This window comes from Chiroxiphia lanceolata, chromosome 7 (assembly GCF_009829145.1).
Source record: "Chiroxiphia lanceolata isolate bChiLan1 chromosome 7, bChiLan1.pri, whole genome shotgun sequence".
NCBI classification, from domain to species: Eukaryota; Metazoa; Chordata; class Aves; order Passeriformes; family Pipridae; genus Chiroxiphia; species Chiroxiphia lanceolata.
The window spans coordinates 14,804,007-14,823,678 of NC_045643.1; the positions used below are offsets into that span (position 1 = coordinate 14,804,007).

The 19,672-nt window shown below is 40.2% G+C and overlaps 1 protein-coding gene across 1 annotated transcript in view; it reads right to left on the minus strand.

Moving 5' to 3' along the window:
• Positions 1–19,672, minus strand: part of PPP1R1C (protein phosphatase 1 regulatory inhibitor subunit 1C) — a 54,807-nt gene that overhangs the window by 11,552 nt on the left and 23,583 nt on the right. The window contains 2 exon segments of the mRNA XM_032693815.1: positions 15,876–15,936; positions 17,801–17,838. Coding sequence (XP_032549706.1) covers positions 15,876–15,936; positions 17,801–17,838 — 99 coding nt within the window.

Consider the following 19,672-nt stretch of genomic DNA (forward strand, 5'->3'; position numbering starts at 1 on the left):
TGCTTTGTTCACAGCTACTATTCATTTTTCAGAGGATTAAAAAAAAAAGTTCTGCTCCCAATATGTCAATATATTAAATGTTAATTTATGTGTGAGAGAGGGAATTGAGTGTCATAGCACTTTCATTTTCTGTAATCTGTTCCTGACAATAGTGGCAATCAAGAACATTTTACCTTTTTTTTTTTTTTTTTTTAAATTTATTTGTACTTCCCCAGTTTTTAAAGGGAAATCTCTGACCTGGTCTCCTGGCCATTTCTCTTACTACAGCACATTTATTCAAGACTTCATCTTTTTTGATACAAGTCAGAAATGTATTCTTGTCCCAAACTCCCATTGAGGCTGTGCAAACCAGTCTTCAAAGCAAACGTCTAAGCATTTTTAGGGGACTTGATTTCAGCAATTAATTCTTGGGGGAAATGCTTTATTAGAGAGCCTGAACTGAAGGATTCTGAGCTTTTTGGATCTTAGGTTGGCTGAGACTTGCACCTAGTCAGGATGTGAGGTACTTATGGTTGCACTTGACAGAATAGTAGCACGACTTTTTCTTTGTGCCATATGTTTTAACTTCAGATGAAACGCCTTCCATTCAAATGGCAATTTTCATTAGGGTTAAAAAATACATTGGCTGGCAGAGCTCTGTCTATGGTAGGGGGAGATGAACCTGCTCAAAAACCTGCAATGAAGGCAGTGTGTGGTGCTGGCAGTGCCTCAGATGCTGAGAAGCGCTGTGACACCTGGCCCAGAGCGAAGCAGGCCCGCTGCACACTGCTGTTCTGACAGCACACCCACCAGAAGAGAAGTGAAAAATGAAAATGCTGCTTACCTGCAAAATTCTGAGCAGTAGGAACGAAACGTAAGGTTTTTACTTGTGATTTACTTACAGTGATTTGCTCCCAAATCAAAAGCAATATATGATGTAACTCCAATTAGTAAAGCAGGGAATGAAACCTGATACAGCAAAATAACCTCTCAGTGTATGACAGAACCACTGATAACAATAATACCTGCCTTTTTACTCTCCAGCCCAACCCCTCCACAACTCTTTTTTTTCCTGAGAAAATAATTTTGTAGGTTCCATTTAAAAAAAAAATATGACAAAAACAAATGTACATAACTAAAGGAAAATAGATCCATTCCCTCTGTGAAAAAATGTGAAACACCCTAACTTTGTGTTTGGTTGGGTCTCTGGATGGTAAGAAATGGGTTTTTTAATGCCAGGGACATTTATAGATGTAGACTTCAACTGTGTGAATTGGACCCTGTACTGTTTGTACTGGTCAGCAAGCCCTTGCACTGCAATACCACTGCAGGCTGTGCCCCTTCGGGCAGGTAAAGTTTGCTTAGAAAGTTTCTCTGCAAAACTTAGCTAACCTGTGTAGGAAGTAATGTTTTTATGTCCTAAATATGTATGGAATTCTGTTAACTATAAAAGGTAAGCTTAAAAGTAATATATAAAGAATAGGGGCAATATTAAATACCACAACAGTTTTGAGGAGATATGAGACAGTTAAGATCCTGTCCAGATTGGAGAGCTGTCACTGGATTATCACGCAAGGACCAACAGTTACCTTTAGATCCAGTCACAGGTCAGATGTAGACAGAGTCTGGGATCAAATTTCACCAAGATTTTAATTATGGCCCCTTAGAATACGTTATTGGAAATGCTCATCCTTACTTACATGGGGCCAGTGCCACCACAATCTCACCAGTTTTGGCCATGCTGCCTGGAAAAGGTTTTTGCTCAATATAGAATTATTTTATAAACATTGGAGAGGTTTCTTTTTGGTTTTAAGTACAAAAATATGTGATTCTTCTCCTTGCTGTAATAATGACAAATACTGTACAAATGTAACAAGGTCAAAGCTATCCTTGTTTTACCTCTGCTTCCTAGGTCTTTTTTTCCCTTGTTTTCTGCTAAATGCTGTGACGACATAAGAACTGTCCCCATGGGATGTTCAAGGGCAGCCTGGGCTGGTAGCTAAGCATAGATGTCTACCCACCTTTAAGTGTTTTAATGTCAAATGTACTTGCCAGTGATTCCTTACCTGGTCGACAGAGAGACTTTCAGGGCCTGATTTTTCACTAGGCAATCTATAATAAACCCAGAGTAACTCCATACTTGACTTGGTTTAAGCAGGATGCATTAATTCCAGAGCACTTATAAAAATGACAGTAGCAGACTTTGATAGCTGAATATTTGCACTTCCTTGGAACTGTACAATTTTTGTTTGTTCACGATTAGAAAAAAACCCTGAAATTTCACAATTCCCTTTATGAAAAAAATAAAAGGAAAAAAATCCCACTGAAGCAATTAGTATTAGCAATACCAAAACATGTAGTTTTGCCTAGTTTGTTAAACATAAATATCTAGACATGCTATAGGAAAATGAATTTGATTTTTTTACACATTCAAAGCACAATTGAAATTCAGCTTTTTTCATTCAAAACTTTACTGAAAAAAAATTTTCATCTCCCCATGAGCCTTTTCCATGAAGCTGTGTTTCAGTTTTCTTTAGGCATTCTTATCTGACTTCAGCATTAGTTGACAGCACTATCCAGCTGCTTGCTTTTTCCTGGATAGCTGCACTGTGGCTCTACTTTTTTATATTTTGGCTGAAATGGGGATTTTTTGAGGTCAAGAACCCTAAACAGTTGAGAAAAAACTTACTGCCACATCTTCAGGGGAGAGAATACTTGATGGAGAAGGAGCCGCTGTAATACTGAGAAGCAGAAGCCTGAGTATGTGATGGGGTGAATGAAGTCCTGTGTGTAATGACTTAGAAGCTTTTGCTTTTTCATAGCTTCTTATATTTCATCTCCAGGCCTGGCATGGTATCCCCAGCATTCTTTTCAGTTTATATTCTGGATCCATATTTTCTATTTTTGTTATTCTTTTTGTGGTTATTATTTCTTTCTGTGGTCTGGGGCTGATACAGAGCAAAATTTGTTAATGGCCGATTTCAGTTTCTTGCTGAATACACTGTGCAGCCTGATATTTTTAGAGTGAGGATGAAAAGCTTTGCAGCGAGTTTTCAAAAAGAAGACAGGAGCAAAATCTTTGCTGGTCACCCAGCATTCCAAGGCAGTGTTTCTCTGCTATACTTCCATGTCCTGTGTGGCTCTCACTTTTAATTAATCCAATCTGTTTTGTTTTTGTCAGAAGTCTATAAGCTTCTCTATTAATTTGCTGATGAATCCCCTACTGAGTTTTAATTATAATCTTCATTGTGATCCTTCTTATGATGACAAAGATAGGATTTTTGCATCAGCATAACCTGATATCAGTAATATTGTAAACGTTGAAATGAGCTCTTCTTTTATTTCAAGTATTTTATAAACAGCTTCAAAATTACAAAAACATTGTGAAGATTAAACAAGTGATTGATAGGTTGGTGTTTACATTAAATTATCCCCATTGCAGTTGCTTCATGGATGGCATATGAATAACAGTCAAGTACTATTTTCTTCATGTTACAGGTACTGTAGCTGTAGTCCTTACATCCACACAGGAATCTGTCAGAAAGAATGAACCTCTTTAGTTTTCAGCACCTCGGTGCCTATGAGCTGCTGAGATCATCTCAAGCAGTTGGGATCAATTTCAGAACACTGAAGCTGGAGATGTTTTTAATCCTTCCCCTCTCCCTCTGCAGCAGGCATTTCATGCTAACCAAAGCAGAGCCTATGGTATGAGCTACGAATCAAGCCAGCTTAACTCCCCAGGAGTATTTCTGGAAGATCAGATGCAGTCTCCCTTCTGTTTTCCCTTGGTGCTGGAGAGGTTTTTTTCATTTTAAGAGCTAACTTATTAGAGGCCTACAGCCTACTCTAGTCTTAATTCTTGCTTCTGAGACATTTTCCTAAGACACAGTGTCACCCAGACAAACTGATATGTAGAGAGCAGGGAATGTCCTTCCGTAGAATATGTCACCCATTGGACTAAAAGGTGGAATTCAGATATAGGCAACTGTGGGATGATGTTTTCATTGTGTTGTCATATACTGTTTTGTGAAAGGTTTACAAGTAAAACTGCTATTGAGTCACAGAATTGCTGTGGCTGGAAGGTACTGCCAGGGATTGTCTAGTCAACACAGGGTGGGCTGGAGCAGGTTGCCTAGGACTGTATTCAGTCAGATTTTGAGTATCTCCAACGGTGGAGATTCCATAAGTTTTCTAGGCAACTTTTTCCACAGTTTTACCACTGTCACGGTAAAAAGTCACATAAAAAAAATAAAAGTGCCTATTATTACTGTTTCATAAGACATGACTGTATTTATATATAAAATTGCATCTCTGGTAGATAGATTTACTAATTTTCAATACTGTTCCCAGTGTTCAACATAGGATTTTCCAAAGAATCCATACTCCCAACTACCAAATACATGCTGGCCCCTGAGAACCCAAGTCTTGTAGGTTACAGCTAAAAACACACTAAAGAGCTCTGTGCATTGATCTCCTCTGGCTGCCCTGAGCAACCATTAGCCCAGGTCCCCAGATTTGTCTGTGCCAATTAGCTCTCACCCACAAAGCTCCCAGTCTGGTGTAGGAACCAGCTAGTGATCATTTTCACTGGGTGCTTTGGATGACTCCCATGACTTGGGAGCATAAAAGGGTTTGAGGTGTGGATGTGGGCTGTGTGGAGCCAGCTGGCCTCAAGAGAGAAGAAAACTCTTGGGTAAGTGTAGCTGTGAGATCTTACACTGACGAGCACTTCACAACTTGACTACTTACCTTGTTATTCTAAAAAATAAACTCTTAGGACAAGAAAAGCATGTCTAGTTCCTTTCTCTCATATAATAGGTTTGTAGGTTTTAGAATGCTCAGAAGCCTTGATTTTAACCTTTTGTCCAATTACAGCTCATCAGACTGAGTAACCAATATACCCCGCATGATCTCATCATTTTGACCTAGTCTGAGACTATGCAAATATTTTCATTTGTTGGAATCTTCTTGGATACACCAGCCTGCTCTGAAGGAGCAGGGTCAGCACATCTCCCAGTAGGTTTGTGCAGCTGCTTGTGGGGGCTGAGATTTGGTGTCATAGCTGGAGAATAAACACCATGAGGTCCTGCAGTACACAGCAACTTTCAGAAACTTAGGTGGAGTCCTCATCAACCTGAAACTGAGATGGGAGACCAGCCTGGACAGCCAGGTGGCTTTGTCCACCAGCCAGGCAGGGTGCTGGTGGCACCAGGGGCATGGGGAGCTTGGCCCCATGGACTGGGATGCCTCGTCAGCAAACCAGCAGCAAACAGTAGCAAAGCAGGAGCAAATGGGCAGGTGCTGTTTACTCACTCGCTGGGGATCCTGTTGGAGAGCCCACCCAAATGCAGGCTGATGCCTTTAACCCTTAAGAGAGGGTTGGTGATCTGTTAAGTCCCAATGCAGCTGTCAGCAGGAAGGGGAGGAAGCAGATATCCTGGTTAGTCCTAACCAGGGAATGAACTGTGATCAAACACACACCCTGGTCAGCGGGCAAGTGGGAAAGCAGTGACTCTTTTCCACACAACATCGGATCAGAAACACCTTGTTGGTGGAGAACAATTCTCCAAACTGCCCAATCACAGAGACTTCGATGGGAGATAGAGATAGAGAACAGCATCATTTTGCTGCAAGGAACAACTTCCACAGAGGAAGGGTACAAATCCCTTGAGTCAAGGGAGACAAACCAAAATGTAGCAATTTATGGTGTTTTGCACAGTCATATAGATAGATTTTCACACCCTTAAAACAAATGTGAAACAATTTAGTACGCAATGCTTATGCACAACCAGAGTGCTTCTCTGGTACACAAATTCAGTAAAATTGAAGTCCTAGCTTAGACAGTGTCTCTGATCTTTTGGGAGAGGAGAAAAGAAAAGAGAACAGTGAAAGGTTTAGTTTGACATCTTTAGTAATATTTTAAATTTGAAATATTTTAATTTTAAAATGTTCAGCTAATGGACAACTGAAACCCCACTAAATTCTTACGTTTAACTATTTTGATTGCTAGCAAATTAAAAACCAATGTTAAGAAACCCATAATTCAACATAAAATGCAGTCACCACAAACTATTTACATCGCAATAGATACAACTGATCTCACTTTGTAGTTGCTATGGGAAGCAAAACATTATGCCAAAATCTTTTGTGGCTCTTTATTGTGTGAGTAACTTGAGCTTGTAAGAAACCTACCTCTTCTGGTTTGCCTAAGGCATCAAAATACCCCAGAGCCAGCATCCAGTACAACCAGAATGTAATTACACCATAGAAACACACTATCTGGCACTCAGAACTGTCAGAGCCTGAAAACAATTATTCTGGAAAGCACAGCCAGAATATCAGTTTACTCAATTTCATTGTGGAAAATATAGACAAAGTATAAAAACAGTAGACTCTTCCCTAAAAGTTTAGACACATTCAGATCACAGTTACAGACTCTTGAAAAATGAGTTTTAACACTTCTTACTTTCCATCTCGCTAAAAGTTAGTTGGAAGGAAAGTCAGGCTTTAACCACTCACGGGATTTGGGGAACACCGCTGGTATATTTTGCGTCGAAATTACTCAGATTTAATATAATTCCACCTCTTATAACCGTTCTTGCCATCCAAGAGTGGAGCTGCACCGAGGAGTCACCAGGGGGAGCCTGTATGCCAAAAATGCCACTGACTTATTTTTAACAGCACCGTTTTCTTGTGGATTGCGAGGAGATCGAAAGCTGAATGTACACAATATCTCCCCATTGCTGAAAGAAAAAGAAGAGCCTGGTGCCTCCCTTTGCCTTTGGAGGGGATGGCTGGCCTATGGGTACCATGCTGGGATAGATACGTGCAGCCATGTGCCCCGCCGCCCACCGCCACAGTCCCTCTCAGCGTGTTCCTCTCCCGCCAGCTTTCCCTGCTCTCGCTTGAACTGGCCTCTTCTTCCTTGAGACTAACGTCTCGAACTGGACACAGTCCCAGCTAGGCTGGGTAGATGCCTTTGGGTTTCCTATACATTACCAGCTGCTCTCCAAGGACAGGAGCAACCCTGGTGTGTCCTGTGTCCCTGTCACCTGGAGAGATGCCGTGGCCGGGAATAGCCCTGTACCGTTTCCAGGGTTTACCAGACGTGTGTGTATATGTACTTCTTGCTGTGTGCCAACATACACAGTAATGGTGTACCCTGAGCTGGGAGAATCACAGCAAGCATTTTAGGTGTGTGTTTTCCTTCTGAGTGGTCACTAAATCCCTCAATTTCTTTAATTGTATTGCTAAAAATACTTTGTAGATTTCTCAGAGCCTGGTGATCACCTCTTCTGGCTATAAAAGACCCATGAAATAACACTGGTTTACAGGCTGGGGAAGCACTGAAAAACCTGAAGTATCCTCTCTCTGTTTCAAGAAAAATTAGCAGCTGCACCAGATGAGAGCTTTTAAACAACATTCTCCTGGCCTGTGCAGCTCACAGGAAAATTAATCCCTTTTCAGATCCATATGCTAGCTGCAGTATTTCCTGTGTTTTTCTGGTCACAGTCACACACATAATTCATGAGAGTGTTCAGTCCTAGCTGCGAGTCTGAAAGGATGTGGTTGAAATCTTCAGGCTGCTCATGTTCTTGTCTCCATGCCAAAGCTCTGGTGGATGGTTTTGGGAACTCTGTGTTCTTGCTAAACTGGGCAATGTCACATCCCAAGGGGTGAAGAAAGGGAGAAATTATGGAGGGGAGCAGAACCACATGGCTTTCTGCAGCAAATTTTTCTTTTTCAATAAATTCAGACTAATAGGCCTCCACTTCAAAAGGAAAAATAATCAAATACTTAAAAAAACCAGACAACATCCCCACCACAAGAAACCCAACACAGACGGTCCGTAAGAATCAGGAGCATGGTTTCTTATGGTTTCTCTTAGCCTAACCCCAAAAATAAGAACCGTGTTGTTCAGAGACAGAGATATCACAAAGCTAAGCTACTACTTGGACATTGACTTGGGTCAGAGTGATACCTGATGGTTGGAAACAAAACAGTTGACAGTGAGCTACTGTACCTGGAAGAGCAGCTTGTGGCCAGGAGCCACTCTCATGGAAATCATTGCATTTTTCAAACCTCACAGCCCTTATCCCAGGAGGAGTGAGTGCAAGTGGTGGAAGCTCTGCTGACAGGCTGCGAGCCTGTGCCTTCTTACACATGCTCACAAGGACCAGCACAGCTGATGGAATCTTAGAGGGAAGGTCGTGGGATGATTTTGCTGTGTCAGGCTAATGCCACTGCTCAATGCATGGTGAGGCCATTCATGTTACACAAATTCACTATTAACCTTGAGCTTGCCTGTACCTTGTCATTCTGTCTTTTGACAGCATTGCCTTTAGGGGGTGGGGGATTTTTACAAGTGAAATCTGACTACATGGAGAGGAGACATTAATAGACGAAGAGGAACTGTAGAAATATGCAGTTAGATACAAGTGTAGGGAAGGACTTTCTTTTAAGGGTAAATTAAATGAGACAGCAGCACACATACTATGGAGGCTTTTTAGAAATATGCTACTTGGAGAGGTACCTCTGTATTTATACACTGCATCTATCTCTATCTCCAGAAGACCCCAATATAAATTGAGCAAGCTCCCCCACTGTTTCCCCATCTCCAGACCCCCTGGCAATGTCGTAGGAGGAGTGTGCTCTCCCCAGAGGGCCTGATTTGTGGCACAGAGCCAAGGAGGAGTGAGGACCTGACAAATGCACTTGCCCCCACCGAATGAGTGATCCTGCACCTCCTGTCCAGGAGCCCAGAAGATGTCAAACACTGAACAGGAGCAGCAGCATGTAATCTAGGTCTTCATTTTGCCATCATGCTTGGGATCAAATTCCAGATTTATAATGCTTTAGATGGGGACAATTATTATTATTATTTATTACAATTATTATTTATTACAATAGGACTCACTGGAGTCAGTGGTTGCCACGTGGCTTGGTTGTTAATGTCCAGTGTAGAACATACAGTTAAAGCCAAGAAATAAAATTTAATGCCTTCTCAAATGACTGGCTTCATAATGACCTTACATATTCTCCTACAAAAATATTCTCTTTTCTTCAAAAGCTGTTTCAACTGGGAACACAACACTGCCAAAATCTTTTTAATTTCGCTATAAATATGATATAAAGTAACCAGAACAACACATGCTGCCCTTCCTGGGCTTTCTACTTTACATTTTAAAATATGTACTATGTCTCCCACATTCTCTTTCTATAATATTTTATGTTGTTATCTCTTAAAAGGTTACCTTTTAAATGTTGTCTGTTATGTTACTTCTTAGAAACAGTATTATGTTTACACTGCTCTACATTTAATACAACAATGTTTAATAACACTATTTTCAAGTCATAAATGCTGTTTCACAGATATTTCTAAGATTAAATTGTATCGTAAAAATAAACCTGTACCCTTTGGAGGGGGCCAGTTTAGCATTCATTGCACAAAGATTAGAAGGAACTATCAGTTATGTGGACCTCACGGTGAGCTGAACGAAGTCAGTGGAAATGTTCCCCTAGACTTTGGTCTGTGTTGGACCACACGTGGTAATTCAGGGACTGACATTAGTGCTTGGCACAACCTTTTCTTTTTCACTCTAGGTAATAGTGGCAGATGACAAGTTATAACACAAACATCCCAGCTTTGCTGTAGAACAGATGTCAAGCTTAGTCTCTACTGAACACCTCAGTCTCTCTATAGGTACTGCAGTATTTATTGGAGCCAAGGCCAGAGCCGTTTTGAAGCAGGAGCCACCAGCTGTGTGAAGAGAAATGTATTCAAAGTTGCCAACAGTAAGAAATTAAATACAGACTACGGCAGTGTCTGCCAATGTTTTGGGCAGTAGCATAATGGTGGCAGCCAACTGAACTTGAGATGGCAGCAATCTAATGCATTCCCATCACCAACTCAGTGATTCACTAATTAATTTAGGGCTTTTTTTTTTTTAATTGCATTTGCTATCATCATCCTACTGTACAATCTGAGGAAGTAGAGAAGAGGGTAGAGTGAATAGGAAAGAGACCAGGCACTGGAAGGTAGCATCTTTGTAAAGATAGCCAGGGAATTTGTTCAAGGCCATCCTGCTTCAAGTGATGTGGTTGCAGTGAGATGCATCTGACTAGGATGGGGGTAAGAACAGTATATAAATGAAGAGAACAACTAGTTTTGAAACCAAAGCTGCACCTTTCTTTTTTTGACTTGATTAGAGAAAAAGGAAAAGACACAATGATACAGAACTGCAGCATAAGTTTTCTATTCCCACTGCTACAGAAGGTCCAGGCAGTCATGGATCTTCCACTCAGGAAACTAAATGCATTGATGGCACTTTGTCACATTACAACACATGAACAAACAAGAGTAGCATACACAAAAAGTGTGTCAGAGCTCAGCCTTCTGTCACCCAAGAAATAACATGTCGAGATAGATCTTCCACCTAAAAGAAATGTATTGAAGAATGGGTGCCACCAGGCTAAAAAACAGATGCTCCAGGAACATGGCAGCTCTGTTAAGGGGTTGGAGGAAGACTTTGTCCCAGCCATGTGGATTGCTTCAGCTACCAGACAGTGCCTGCTTTTGTGGAGTAGCCCCAGCCTTTAGCCTACTGGAAAAGGAAGGAGGTTTAAACTACACATTCAGGATTGAAAGGATATTTGAAAACCATCTCCTTCTGTTCTGGCCTCATGGCTCATGTGTAGAACAGTGGACTTTGAAAAAGGATCGTCATTGGAGAGATTGAGAAAATATAATACTCTGAGACAAAGTGACTGACCCACACAAGAAAATTTTGACTGAGCACCAGCTTGGCCTTGATGTTCAGAAAACTGTGTAAGATGTCTTATATTCTGGCTAACATTAATTTCCTAAAAATAAAGCCTATGTATGAAGCAGAAACAAAAAAAAAAGACATAGTATTTTTCTTTGCTTCATGTTCTTACACTGATGTCTTTAGTTAATACCAGAAGCTCTTCTGGTGTTTGCCATGTAAGAAGGCAGCCCATAAAATGATACAAGTTTCTGTAGTCACCACTAAAGACTTAAACACTTCATTCCTCTGCCACTTGAAGTACATCTAGCCTGAGATTTTTGTTCCACAATGATTCTCATGGGCTCCAAACTCAGTGCTTACTATACTAACAATAATCCTTCATGTCTCCAGACTCTACCCATGTTTGTTGTCAATCTTCAGTCACAAAGTAATAAGATGCATCACACATCATCAAGCTGGCCTAAGGGGTTACAAATTTGGATGAGGGCCACATACTGTACTAATTGTTTCTAATAAATTACATATTTCAGGAGGGACATCATGATTTTAATCATTTATTCTGCATGTTGTTTCCTTTGGAGAGAAGAACAAGCAGGCACTAAACAAGCCAAGCATCTGAAATTCATGGTAGAAGCTAGAAAGAACTCATTTAATATCAACCATCATTGTAAATACTAGAATTATGCATGTATCAAATCCCTGGGTCTGAACACTTTGGGAACAGCCAGTGAGTTCTGGCTGCTTTAATGACTCAAACCAAAATGATGTCTTTGAATGTTCCTTAGATTTATAACAAATCAGATTTAATCCCATTTCAAATCTTGTAACTGGGGCTTAACTCAAGAAAAAGTCTTTGTTTCTATGCAAAGAAAAATACATTAAGAGGGGAATTTAAAACATGTATTTCCCAAAAGGCTGAGAGGGAAAACAGTCAAACATACATTTCACTTCTGTGGGGAAAGACTTTAATTATGATTTGATGGCTGTTCATCACAAAGGTGGCCCAGTGAACACAGACAGTGAAAAGAACTTTCTTTAAAGCCTCTTGAAATTAGCAGGACCTCGACCTGATCTAAACAGCCTCTTGCAGGGTGAACTAAGATGAGTGAAGGTTTCTTATTTCCCTGACCTCTAGCGCATCCACACCAGTAGACTTGCTGTTAATGAAATCCTCAAACCTCTTGGGAATGTGCACTTCCTTCACAGAGGGAGACCTTGATAGTACTTAAATAGCCACCAGTATTAATAGCAATAGCTGGTAGATAACGTGGAGACTTGGGAACTCTAGGGAGTAATGCAGGTTTGGGAACAGCTCAGGCTGTCTTCCATTTGTCTTTGTAAACCTTTCTTCCTGTCACTGCTGTCTGCATTTCCTTCCAAGGATGAGCTGAGATACCAAACAAAACATGACTAGCTAGGTAAAAGGAAACCTGCCTCAGCACAATGTATGTCTTGGGGTGGAAAGCTGCAGTTGCAGCTCTGAGACTCAAATGTTCTCTTAACTTTCAAGTGGTAATGAGACATCAAGGAAGCACCATTACCTGGGATAAGTGCAATCTGTTTCTGCCTTGGCAGTCTAAGCTGCCTTCATTTGGTTCCTCTCTACCTGTGAGGTTTATCATCCCACCATAGACTTCTCTGGCAAGTGTGAGGGGAAGAGAGTGAGGTTCCAGCAAGACTTCCAGGGGCTACTCTAACCCACCACGCAGAATAATGAAGATATCCCTAAAGATGCTGTTTGTGCATGGATGGATGGATGGATATTTGTGCTAAAACAGTTGGGCATCTACTCTGGCACAGAAGAAAAGGATCAGAGGGTTCTTGATTTTGTCATACAGAACAAGAAAGAAATTAGTAAAGAGGAGAAAAAGGCCTTACACAATGAGAATTGACTGGGAAAGATTGTCCCAGGTAAAACTGGTGACTATTCAAATTGAGAAACATTTCTCTGATTGCTTTTATGGTATTTTTCGTAGGGAGGTTCAAGCCAACCTCTGCACATGAAGATTGAGAACTTAAAGCATGAGAGAACTGGAAGTTCAGGCATAAAAGCCTGAGTAACAGAAGCAAAAAGTGACACAAACAAGGGAGACAGAATTGATGAGTCCTCAGTTAAGAGTGCTGCTATACCTAGAAAAAACCGCCACGGTGCAAATCACAACATACAGAAAATATGATGGATTAGTTTGGTGCAGTCTTCAGATACTGACTTGTGCCAACATTGTGTGCTACATAAGAACATGGAATTAACAACCACTAGTGTGGCAGGTTAGAAGAAGGAATATCTATGAAAGCAAAATGGAAAACTCTTTGACATCCATTAGGTTTGGTAATATAATACTAAGAAGCACACCATACTGAGCTGTTATCTTGTTGGCTGGCTCAGTCCCTGTCCAGATTACCACTTAAATCAATAGCTCTCACATTGATTTTTCCAGCACACTGTATTCCAGTAAAAAGAACAATGCTCTGAGATGAGTCAGCTATTTATTCTTTCTGTAGGAACTCTGGTTCATTTTCATTTAGGAAAATAAAAGCAGTAGCCAAAGTACACACAGATATCTAGTAATAAGAACCTGCCTGTTGCACCATAACATGACACAGGCTCTGCAGACACGCAGGTTTGCTACAGCTTGCTGCAGCAGCCACAGCCCGGCCTTGAGCTAGAGCAAGCTGCTGTAACAATGGGACTGAAATATTTGGGGATTATCCTAAACAGACCATAATACTGAATTTTAGTTTAGCAACTGCTATGGCAGAGGAGAAAAATATGCCCATATATATATATATATCTCATACACATATCTATACATATATATATATCTATACGTATCTACATATCGTAGAATCACAGTATCATAGAATGGTTTGGATTGTAAGGGACGCTAAAGATCATCTCATTCCAACCCCCCTGCCATGGACAGGGATGCCACCCACCAGACCAGGTTGCTTAAAGCCCCAGCTAACCTGGCCTTTGATAATTCCAGGGATGGGGCATTCACAACTTCTCTGGGCAATATGAACCCCTTCTCTGGGCAATTTAACTAAGAAGCTGATCTCCACATTTTTACCATGACAGGTAGAACCTCAGCAGTACTGTATTTCTATTTATTGCATATATTTTCATGTATTTGCATGTTCCATGCAACTATAGTTCTGGTATTGTAACTAGTCATCACTATTGTCTGATGTTGTTTCTGCTCTTTTCAACCATGTTTACAATTTCCCATTTTATATAGGTTACTATAACCACAACATGCAGGTTCATTTACTTTCTCTCTTCAGCTTAGCTGTCAGTTCAGAAACCAGCAACCTTTCTCTCACCCAGTTTTGTAACTGTTTAAAGAAAGTTACAAAAACTGCAGCAAAAATATTTTCAGTTCAAAGAAGAAACTACAGCCTCAAGAGCTACCTGTGGATTTGGAGTCAGGCTGAAGCACAACTCTGCCCACAGTTTCTCTTGACCCCTCTCTGCTGCAGGCATAGAGAAGATCCTGCCATGGCCCCTCATCTCTCCCACAGCTCTCCACACACAGCTGCTGTCTCGGCTTCCAGGCTTGGTAACTGCCTGCGAGTTTGGCCTGTTTCTGGGAACTTGAGTTAACAGCAGCTAAAAACTACTAAAATGCTGGAGAAGTTAATAAATGAAAATATTTGTCCCTCTTGTCCACTGTCTTTATTATCGCCAGCTTTGACTGCAAGGTACCGGATTACAGTCTATCCCACTTTCCATTAATAACAGCCTCAGAGGCATTCTGTGCTCTGCTTTGTGCAGTTTACAAGATATTTCACGTTAGCTGTGATCTATTTTGAATCACATACTCTCCTACTTTTGTACTGTTCCGTGAGAATTAAGTTGATGCAGAAGTAAACTATGCCAGGCACTTCCCCGGGGTCTCAGCAGTGTTACAGGTAACTCTGCGTTGGCTGCAGTCCTTGAGTGAAGATACAAGGATCTATTTTACACAGCTCTTCATTTGCACATTTTTTAGTTTAGGCTTGCACAGGAAAATAATACAGCAGTGAGATCAATAGGTGTTATTTCTATCCATGCAGAGCATTTTCCTTTCACAAAAATTATTGTAATTGACTCTAATAATATTATTTCTAATATTCAGTACACAAACTTTAGCCCATTTTGGCAAACTGATAGTAAGTCTTTTATGACAGCTGAGTGATGTTTTAACTGTGGCCAAGACAAGTACTAGAGAACTGAAGATATAGAATGAGATACACAGAATTGTATGATAGGCTGATACGGTAAATTACCTAATGACAGTGGCAGTATTTCACACAACAAATCAGATATCCCACCTTCTGTGCCAGGTAATAAATTGTTTTAAGTAGGCAAAGGCAAATTTATATATTCATTATCTATCAAGAGACACTTGGCAGAATAACCTTTGGTCTGCAGTCTGAAAATAATTGTTCTCTGACAAGTGTCAGTTGGAAGTGCTAGTGAATCACCATAGATCTTGCTTTGCTGCAAGCACCATCAAGTCAAACTCTGTTCAGTTACTTGAGAAGCCAGGCCTAAATGTAGTTGCTCTGATCCCAGCTGATATTCCTGCTGCTTTTATATTTCTAAAAGCATGTTAGCCCTTGAAACATTTACCAAGATTTCTCATTTTACCTTATCTTCCCAAGAAAGGCTTCACACTTCCTATGATCAGATACTTAGTCCACAATTTTGGCTATTTGCCTTTTCACAGCTGCCTGGAAAGGGAGGCAGAAATTGGGGGAGCAGTTTAAAGAAGAAACAGAGAACTTTATGGGCCAGCACGAACAGAATTTGCATATTCAAGAAGCTCTCTTCAAAGTTTGGGATTGAATTATCTGTTAGAGCAAACTAATAAAAGTATCAAAACTTTTTTTTTTTTTTTTTTTTGTTAAACAAATTCACCACTGCAGCAAGATTCTGTGCTGAGGAGAAATAGATGGTCAGCATCAGGCAGACAGTCAATGCCAGACAGTGACTCCAAAGTGCAAAGGCAGCGGTGGCTGAGCGTGAACCTCCCGCAGTTGTGCTGCTCGTGGGCAGAGCCATCGCTCACACCCCGGTGTTTCCTCTGCCAGAGAAGACACCGAGCCACAATGCGAGGGGCCGGGGCAGGACCTGCACAGTACCTTTGAGGGCAGGAGGGGTGAAGACGCTCTGCTTCCTCTGCTTGGGAGAGGCACTCTGGGACTGGGGAGGGACAAAAAACAGAGAGAGGCAGTAAGAGATGGGCAGAGGGAGAGCTTTCTGTTCATGGCAGCTCTGGGCCTTGCCCCACAGCTGCTTTCAGAGGGGCACATACCCATCTGAGGAGTTTCTAAGAAAAATATATTGTGTACAGCTGATGCCAGTTCCTGGGCTTTCATGTATACAGAGAAAACTAAGATTAGATAGAAAAGTATGTATTTAATGGACAATCGTTATGACTCCCAAGCAAGACAGACCCAATACTACTGAAAATTACCCTTCACCCTAAAAAAATATTGTTAAACATAAAATTTGGATAGTCTGTGCTTTTAACAGTCTGTGTAACTGATTCTCATAAGGCAAATAAATGTTTACATACATTAAAATATTTGCAAGATTCACATTAATCAATATTCCAATTAAATACAGCATAATCAGTGATTATATGTATAGGTAAGGTAGAACTGAAATGATTAATATATACATTTTAATATAAAGAAGTGGAAAATTTCCCTTCTCCACTTTTTCAATGTGTTCTATTGCACTTAAGAAAATAATTTCAGCAGCCAACCATTTGGTCTTTAATTGAGACTGATTTGAGTGTTATATTTAGATACAGTTAAACTTTTTATGGCCGTGAAATTGCATCTATGCACAAAAGATAAAGTATTCCAAAGTAATGGTAGCAAAATTACACATAGAGTAATAGTATAATTATACCAATGTTTAGTTAGCAAAAACTGATGGGAATGCATTCAGTGCTAAAGCAGAGCAGTTTTTGCAAAATGAAAGCAGCTAAATTAGTGTTCATATTATACCAATATGAAATATTGGTATATGTTGATATACAAAGGGTAATAAAGCTACATAAGGTCACAGTGATAGCTAGCTTTGGAAGACATAAGCACCATAACACGCCTAACAGAAAGCTTAAGGAAAAGCTGTGTGTAGGCAAGCTTTTTTTTTTTTCTCATCTAATCAATTTCTATTTATATTTGCATTTATTTATATTTATTTATATTTATATTTGATCATAACAATGTTGTCTTTTCCTGAATATTTTCTAAAAATGCCTATTATATAGACCATGAATTTTAATCAGATCTATTTCTTCATGGAACATTTGAGGCAGTTCTTAACAGAACCACTTTCACAAAAGTATGGCCAATCCTATTACCTTACCTTATCACAATGGATGGAATGATAACATTTATGAATAAAATATTGTCATCTTTGGAAAGAGAAAGTTATTTATACATGCTATGGTATGGAATAGGCTGATGATCCTCACCCCAGTAAATCTTTACAAGTCTGTATTTGAGTCCAAATTTGAACCAATCAATACCTCCTGCTGCTATTTAAAATGCTGCCTGCTGCTCTGGGCAATGGGTGAAGGAGAAGGAGATCAGAGAACTATGCAAGGGGAGATTAGAAAACAAGATTGGAGGAGCCCACTTTTAACTCGTGCAAACAACATCACTGCACTGCCTGCTCTAGGCTTGGCAAATGATGGGGAGAGTAGGGAGGAGTTTGTAATGCTTTTGTAGACCAGCAGTAACCTGCAGATCCAAAGCAATGCTTGGATGAGTTTAGCTGGCAGGGGCACCTTGGGCCAGGGTTGTTATGCTTTGCCAGGGCATGGCAGCAAGGCAAAGGGGAGCCTTGCCTCTCCCAGTTCCAAGCCACAGGTTAGAAGGAGAGCCAGCAGAACTGACAGACAACAAAAACAAGGCTGTGTTACTGAGGATGGCATGGCAATGTAAACAAAAATATTAACCAGGATGAATCAGGATGAGTTTCAAAGGGGTTTTAACAATAGACCTATTTTAACAATAAATATGTTTTTAAAAAAATAAAATTCACTTACCTCTGCCTGTGAGATGCTTGTTCTCTTCTCATCTTTTTCTACAGAAAAAGATATGGAAAAAGTTAGTACAGAAGTGTTTCTCAGTGCTAACACTTGCAACCCTACAGCACTGTTGCAAATAAGAAATTAACCTTCTGATTTACAGCTTTTCTTTCTCTTTTGTATGTCTCAGAAAACCAGAGGCTCTAATTAGCATTTAGACATAAGAACTTCATCTGAAGCACTTAACTCCTATTTTTTGTCTGTGAATAACAGCAAGCAATGGAGTGCCTTCAGCAGCAGGTCCTTTGTCCAGGCTGGCAGCAGGGCTCTGCGCTTGCAAGTGGGGCTGTCAGGATACAGGATTGCTTTGCCCAGGGACTGCACTTTCTTCTACAGCCAGAAAGGCTTGGTTGCCAAATGGCATGCAGCAAACTCACAAAGGGCTCTATGCACTCAAATCATAATAACCTCACTCAGGTTATTACTATAACAATACTGGCACTGAAGAGCACCTTGAAGTAATACGCAAAATTAACAAAACAAAGCTTAACAAAGAGTAATGTTTCACCTTAGAAATTTCATGATGTTACCAGACTGAAATTTTTCCTGGAACTTCTTACTTTTATTGCCTTAATTTTCTTTGGACTATATGCATGTCAGAATTGGCAAAACTAGAGATTTCTAATAAAATAAGCATCTCTGAGAATCTGTATGAACAGCTAAGCAAAATTGTACGAAGCAGGGGAAGCTCAAGGTTCTTACTAACCACGGTATATAACCAGTCTTTGCATGAGCTAAATTCTTTTGCTACTGCTGTCCTGATACGGTTGATGGCCCGACAGTGTCTGTCTTCTGCCAATGATTTCACAAATACTTGATGAATTACGCATAGGATCTTTGATGCACTGTAGTTTGGAGCTCTAAAATAAAATTCCATTAAAAATAGAGACATCAATCTCTCACTGTACCAACGTCCGTTCTAAAATTTTCCACTTGAAGATATCAGTGTTTAATTTTCACTGAGGTGTGGCAAATCTGTAAATGTAGGTACGAGGGAAGAATAAGGTCTAGGCTGTATCACTTCATATGAATTATTCTCTAGACATTGGCTGCTTGTGGTGTGCTGTGTATGAGGGTACAAGCTAGTGCAGGCAGCTGGATCACATTTTCTGTTGGATTCTTTACCATTGTATCTGTGCATCTTGCAAACATTAATTGACTTACTGGATTTTTCAATGTATGTATTTCCCATTACCTCTATCTGAAAGGCATTCAAATCACTCATGCTCAAGGTTAAAAAGTGTAGTTGAAAACAGTGCTGATTACTAAAGCATGATCCCACAGATACAGAATTAGACAGGACAATCAGGAGGCCAGTTTCCTGTCATTGACATTTGTGTGAACTTTGGTAAGGTCACTAAACTCCTCCTTGACTTCCTTACCTGTAAATAAGTATAGCAGTGCCTATTTCAGTATAGCAGTGTCTATTCAACTCCATAAAAACACTTTGAGGTATGAAGTTAGGTTGGCCAAATGGGTGATTATTTATGTGCTTGTAATCTTTCTTATTGGTTGTACAGCAAACAGACACAGACTTCAATGAGTCGACACCGGACTTTTTTTTTTTTTTTAACTCAGGATCCTGGATTTACTTTGGAGGCTGAAATTTGAATAAATCCGGAACTTTCAGCAGAGAACAATGAAAGTAAGTTACATCCCATTCCTTCCAAAACTCTAAATTTGTCCAGATAAAAATATATTTTGTAAACCCAAGCTGAGGCTTGCATAAGGAACAAAAACAATAATCAGCAGCTTTGTCAGGTTTCAGGTTTTGATCCTGAGAATGTGCACAATTGTAACCCTCTGGGCTTGCACATTTAGTGTTCTAAG